The sequence below is a fragment of the Chanos chanos genome, chromosome 4, assembly GCF_902362185.1.
Source record: "Chanos chanos chromosome 4, fChaCha1.1, whole genome shotgun sequence".
NCBI classification, from domain to species: Eukaryota; Metazoa; Chordata; class Actinopteri; order Gonorynchiformes; family Chanidae; genus Chanos; species Chanos chanos.
In genome coordinates this window covers 36,827,001-36,833,535 of record NC_044498.1, presented here as the reverse complement: position 1 = coordinate 36,833,535, position 6,535 = coordinate 36,827,001, and the positions used below count along the sequence as shown (strand labels likewise).

The window sequence follows — 6,535 nt, the reverse complement described above, 5'->3', positions numbered from 1 at the left end:
TCACAGAAGACTAAACTATAAATAAATGAATACTGATGCTCCACGACATAATTAATTCTTATGACTAAAGGTTATGGGTAAAATAGTTGGACGCACTGAGAATGTAGTTGAAAAGATTGCAGTAATTGTAATAGGATTCAAATCTCTGGTCCAGAGTTGGGCCTCCCTGCAAGACAAAAGCAGATGAACTCTTTATATACAGGCTGGGGTTGACAACGGGCCTGAAAAGGTCAAATTCTATAATGTTAGTAAAGCACTGTTAAGAAGCAATGTTAGGAAAAATAAACAAATAAAAGTAAACAGATACTCACGCTGACTTTGGCATAAATATGCCTGTAATACAACTCCTTATAGAGAATCAGGAATACGGCGTCTGTGTGGAGAGAGAGAGAGAGAGAGAGAGAGAGAGAGAGAGAGAGAGTGCGAGAGAGAGAGAGAGAGCGAGAGAGAGAGAGTGCGAGAGAGAGAGAGAGAGCGAGAGAGAGTGCGAGAGAGAGAGAGAGAGAGAGAGAGAGAGCGAGAGAGAGAGAGAGAGAGAGAGAGAGAGAGAGCGAGAGAGCGAGAGAGACAGAGTTAGGCAATGGGCAAAAGATAACAGCTCTAAATCTTGGATGTAATAATATAAACTGAACCTCTAGCCACAAATATATTCATTGACATCCTCTAAGATGGCAGCTGATTCTTGAGCGTAAAGAAAGCATAGAACAGCTTCACTGGCGTCACTCACCATTGCCCACTAAAGACGCGATGGCTTCAGCTTCTGGCCAGGGAGAGGTCTTAAAGAAACGGTCGGTCAGCTTATTCCAGCTGCACCCAGGAGATGAAAGATGAGAGGATGAGACAAGAGAGGGTAGAAAAAGAGACAAGAGGATAAAAGGATAAGCAAGAAATACCATTCAGAATGTAAAGAAGAGAGACACGGAGCAATCTGTCAGTGACCCACACAAATTCTCCTAATGGTTACACCATGCAACACTGATAATGTACAGTTTAACGAAAATGCTAAAATAAGAGTATGTTGTAAAAATATTGACTAATTCAAAGAACAACACTTCATCATGTGTATGACTAATTATCCTTCTTTACATTGCTTGGGAGCAATGTTCCATTCATTGTGCTACTGCAGACCTGAGTGCGTGAGTTTGCATGCGCACCTGTTCTCGTAGACGTCCTGTATCTCGTAGATCTTCTGCTCGATGCTCTCACTGGACACACGGTTAGCCTGCAGCTCGTAGACCTTCTGGTCGATGAGGTCGGAGATGGTTTTATGAAAATACTGCAGGAAGTTTTTTATCACCTCAGGAATGACGTGGTAGGTCTGCTGGTGCTCATACTGACGCTCATAGGCCAGGTCAGCTTTAGGGTCACCTGAGAGAGAGAGAGAGAGTGTTACAGGCTGGAGAACTTATGGAGCTATATGTGCTGTGTGGTGCATGAGGACAGGACAAGTTAAGCTGGGTGGAGGGTAAATGGGTGTGGGGTGCTCGCAAATACTCCTACACTCAAAAGATGACCATGGCCAACAATTTAAAAAAATCAAACTCACTGCCAAGACAATAAGTTTACACTGTATTTGGATCAACAATTTTTATTCTGCTGTTGCTGCATCATCTTTTATCATCCTCCTGTTTCTATTTAATGTTATTAATGCATCTAACAACAATGATCTACAGAGTTAACGCACTTCCACCTGCTCAAGAATAATCAACATACTCACCAGTGTGTAAGTCGTAGTCACTGGGATAGCTATACGGGTCATACTGCAATGAAAAAAGTACGACAATAATTTCAATTTGCATTGTATAAAACCATATCACGTTTACTTATATGTTATCAAACTCTTCCATCAATAAATTAACAGCCCAGGTAAGCGTCAGCTGCTATCACGGTAAACAATTTCACAGCTGTCAATACAACAACGAGGAAAAAACGGATCTCTCTCTCTAATGCTGCTAAAATCGAAATGGAAATGGAAAATGTAAATATTCAGTCAAGTTCTCCCAAAACTATTTTCAATACCAATACCAGAGATGACCAGCTTGAAGTCTTTTTTTTTATTCAGCAACCTATCGATTTTTTTGTTGTGTGAGATAATTACTTACTGTTAGCAAAACTAAATATGGAGGTGCCAAGTCAAAGACAGAAACTCTTTTATATACAGCAGCTGATACAAATCGCTAGTAAAATTACAGTAAATGAAAATAAGAGATTAATCAGTGAAAACTGACTTTAAATATTTAAACATATTACAGTTGGTGTTCCTGGGCTATATCACCAAACACACAGGACGAGCTGAGCTCAAAAGCATCTTCAATCCCTCCTCTTTCACGCTAGCTTTCTAGCACAGCCACCAGCACGTATGTAGGCAGGTTATTGGGCCAACACAACACTCAGTTTTTAACAGGACCTGTAAGATTAGCAAAACTTACGTCGTCGAGATCGTCGTTTGGATAAGACATGTTGGGAAGGCCCTTTCCTTTCTTCAGTAAAATACAGCACTCACAGTTGCTAAAAGAACCCAAGACCACGCAGCTAACGCCGGGCTCGGAGAGGAAGGAAACCGTTCAGTTACTGCTTCCAGTGTGTAATCCGAGGTCGTCAGAGCGGTGCATTGTGGTATAGTGGACGAATGCATGTGACACAAGAGGCTTGTGTGACCACACGTTTATGTTGACCATAAGGTAACTTTGTTAAGTCTCTTTAGGATAGAGAGACAATTGCCCATTCTTTTTTCTTATGCGGAGTCACAACATGTTTGATTTGTTTCGGGTGATTTGAAGGCAAGCATGTACCCGTGCTCTAAGCACAGTAGACAACTACCATTAGCTCATCGCCTGAAATCATGCATACACCAGCACATTAAAACGAATTAATGCATTTCTCTAAATATAAATATAAATATAAATACTGATGTTTATAGGCCTATTCATACAATAAATGGTTAAGTAGTTTGTGTGCGTTAAGCACGGCGCCTCTGACAATGCAGATGTAATTTTTCTTTTTTAATGATAAGCTATATATGTACACGACACAAGTAAATGTTCTGATAAAGATATGTTTTTTAAACATATACGTATAACCACCAAAGCTATTTTTTATATAACCTCTGGCCGCACCCTTGTAGCATCTCCTCGTTAGTATAGTGGTGAGTATCCCCGCCTGTCACGCGGGAGACCGGGGTTCGATTCCCCGACGGGGAGAATACAAGCTTTTTTTTTTTTTTTTTAATATGATTAAAAAGTAGTCTACAGTAGCAAAACTTTACCAGTTTACTTATCCAACATTATAGTTCTATTTTTGTTCATTTGAAAGTTCCATCAGTTTGTGAATTTGGAAGAGAGAAGGCAAATGGTGTTCGTTAATCTGAGCAAATGTTTTGATTTCATTTCATACAGTCAAATGTGCTGTAATCTTGAATATTAAATGGGTTTCCAACAACTGAAACTGAACGGTAAGGAAACAGGTAAGGATTAGCATCGTTTAACAGAGAGAATTTTTACCACTTGAACATTGGGGCAAGATGCCATAGCACCTCAAGAAAATACATCCAGATCTATATATATACTCATTATTGCAAATTACTTTATTATTTGATTGATACATTCCAATTGTACCCGTAATTTGTTGGAATACTATGTGATAACCTACATCGAAATAGTCCAAGGTATAATAGTCAGACAAAGCTGTTTCGTGCAATACTGCACTTCTCCAGTAAGAGGCAGTAATAGGCTATCGGAATAAGAGTGCACGTAGTTTTAGCGTGACTGATACACACTGTTTTTTTCTTAAACCGGAATGATTTCAGTCATAAAAGGTTGCAAGTTACCGTGTATTCACTTTTTTCCACTGAATTGTGTGTTGCCATACGTGCAAGCTAATTGCCTACTTCTCATGTTCAATTCTGCAACAACCAATAATTAACGCAGAAGTCACATAAAATGTAGAAATGTCAACATATGTGATTATTAAATAAGAAACACTTGGGATGAAGCACATAAAAAACTGCCCGTGCTCACATACGAGCATAGCGTTTCTGAAATTCTTTGACGTATGCTGTTCTATTAAAAAAACACCTACAAAAATCAGATTAAAGTTTGTGGGCAGTGTTTTGTCCTGCATCCCATGAATCTTGTGGAAAAACAACAAACCCTCCAACTATGAAAAGCAGAGAGGAGTGAGAGAGAGAGAGAGAGAGAGTGTGTAAAGCGCTTGATGAATGAGTTAAAGAGGTTCGAATTTGGGGACTGTCTATTCTCTTCATTCCAAGAGCCTCTCTTGCGCGCTCACTCCGTTTTACTCCCATACAGACTGAGTAGTCTTTCCCAAGCAAATCCCAACATCAAAGAGCAGTAAAGGGATTACCTGTCTTGTTTGGAGGAAAAGGACAAGAAAATAGAGAGAGGAGGGGAGAGAGAAAGTGACCTAAGAGGAATATTCTTGGTGTTTAGAACACACCAGCATATGACAGATTCTTTCAAAATTTACCTATACCTACCGCCTAGGTACTGCCTGCATCCGATAAAGCATCTGCGCCGACAAATACGTGAAAAGGAGGGGTGTGGAGACGACTACAAACGAATATAGAGAGAGGGAGAGAAGGAGAGAGAGAGCACTAAGACATTTAGGAAGGAGACCAGTCTTGAAATCTTACTCAGGGTACGAAACGAGTTTCTTACCACAAGGATTTAAGAGTGATTTCTACACAATCACCAGATTAAGTGCGTGATTCCAGGCGTGTTTTGAGGGGTAACGTTAACGTTTTGGGAAAGGAATTCTACTTTGGCCTTTTTTGACCAAATCACTTTCTTTTGAGGCTCGGATTTATTTTACACATACATACGCGCAAACACTCTGGATTTGCGGACAGGCTCGATACGGTCAAGGATGCGCGTGTCGTTTATGCTCCTGCTCTGTCTCCTCTACGCCGGACGCGCGCAGAAGTTTTCAGCGCTCACGGTAGGAATATAAAATAAGTATTTGTAAATTATTATTATTCTTATTATTATTATTCTTATTATTATTATTATTATTGTTGTTACGGTTACTGAATTAGACATACTTCCAAACATTTGCTGATCATAATGACTCTGCGTTGTACACTTCTGGATATCAGATGAAGTGTGAGAAGTTTATCTAACTCACCCAGATGCTGTGCCATGAGTTTTCTTTACTGACACATGGATGAACTGCAAAACGGCCGAAATGACCGTATCCGTGATTCTACATAAATGTGAGCTCTCGTCGAAAGTTTCGTAACGCTCCTTAAGTGAAACACACGGCGTCCTGGAACAATACTTGATAGATCATATGAGTGACAGCTGCGAAAACGCGTAATGCCACTGGTCCTATACATGGACTTGTCTGTTACCGATGTCCATGATGACATCAAAACAACATCGTTCTGTAATACAACAGTCGAATTTTGATCATCTCATCACAGTACTTGTTCTGGGTGAACCCTAAAGACGACGAGGTACCGTGAGCTTGTGGTTCTGTGTATGTGTGTGTGTGAGACAGAGAGAGAGAGAGAGAGAGAGAGGGAGAGAGACAGAGAGATGGAAGAACAGACAAACTGTAGGAGGAGAAGAATCTCTTAGACAGTTCACATGAGTTTATATGTTCGAAAGCATGCAATCGTAACAGGGCACTAAACCGTTCTCTCTATCCAAACACACACTTGATCTATAAGCTTCATAAAGTTGGGCTAAGCAGACAGGCAAGAGATACATGTGCATGAACTCTCTGTCTCTCTCTCTCTCTCTCTCTCTCTCTCACACACACACACACACACACACACACATATACACACACTTACACAAAACACTCACAGGTGTAGCCACTACTTACATTTTGACATGTCTTACTGAGGCTTGACTTTTTTTGTGCTGAGAACTTTGCCATTTAACATATAGGCATGTCACTGACTCATGCTCACTTGCCTGTGGCTGGAGCATTGAGAAAGGCTCTGTCATTTTATTGAAGGCATCTGACTACAACTCTATCCACCAGACCACAGTCGCATTACTGAAGCATGGTCTGGCAAAGGGCATCCCACAGAATCTGCCTTGCAAAACCAACTCCAATACTGCACTGACTTTTACAGTCCTTTCATCTGGTTATTTATTTTAAACCGATATGACCTTTTCAGACTGCCAATATCACTTTTTTGTCTGTGCAATCAGTCAAGAGAGAAAAAAAATGTCCATTTTAATAATCCATTAAATAGGGAACACATTATAATCTGTTAGATACGTCAAGAATCATGTATTATTATCTGTACATGTTTACTTTAATGTGACCCCCCTTCAACCCGTAAAGGAAATGTAATGTCTTTGCACGAGGAAAAAAATCAGATGATTAGTGAAATGTATATGTAACTTACATAACCACTATACTTTTATTCTGGAATCTTGAGAAGAATGAGTGGACAGAATGTTCTGTTTCTGTACCATTCTGTTGTCTGTGTATTCCATTTTAGAATCTCACCATTAACAGCGTATTCTGTCTAGTCTGACGGAATGTCTGGGGGTTCTGT

The 6,535-nt window shown here is 40.1% G+C and overlaps 2 protein-coding genes and 1 non-coding gene across 3 annotated transcripts in view; 2 read left to right on the top strand and 1 right to left on the bottom strand.

Annotated features, from left to right (window-relative positions):
• Positions 1 to 2,546, bottom strand: part of eif3s6ip (eukaryotic translation initiation factor 3, subunit 6 interacting protein) — a 6,906-nt gene extending 4,360 nt beyond the window's left edge. Inside the window, exons 1-6 of the mRNA XM_030770990.1 lie at positions 2,430 to 2,546; positions 1,718 to 1,760; positions 1,155 to 1,368; positions 728 to 807; positions 312 to 373; positions 97 to 166 (exon numbers count right to left, since the gene is read on the bottom strand). Of these exons, the coding sequence (XP_030626850.1) occupies positions 97 to 166; positions 312 to 373; positions 728 to 807; positions 1,155 to 1,368; positions 1,718 to 1,760; positions 2,430 to 2,459 (499 nt within the window). The 5' untranslated portion in view covers positions 2,460 to 2,546. The remainder of the gene's footprint in view (positions 1 to 96; positions 167 to 311; positions 374 to 727; positions 808 to 1,154; positions 1,369 to 1,717; positions 1,761 to 2,429) is intronic.
• Positions 2,547 to 3,128: 582 nt separating this feature from the next.
• Positions 3,129 to 3,200, top strand: trnad-guc (transfer RNA aspartic acid (anticodon GUC)). Its single transcript has one exon. It is a non-coding gene; the product is annotated as a tRNA-Asp (tRNA).
• A 1,684-nt stretch (positions 3,201 to 4,884) lies between these two features.
• smoc2 (SPARC related modular calcium binding 2) overlaps positions 4,885 to 6,535 on the top strand; it is a 29,369-nt gene continuing 27,718 nt past the window's right edge. The window contains exon 1 of the mRNA XM_030772768.1: positions 4,885 to 4,956. Within this exon, the coding sequence (XP_030628628.1) occupies positions 4,885 to 4,956 (72 nt within the window). The remainder of the gene's footprint in view (positions 4,957 to 6,535) is intronic.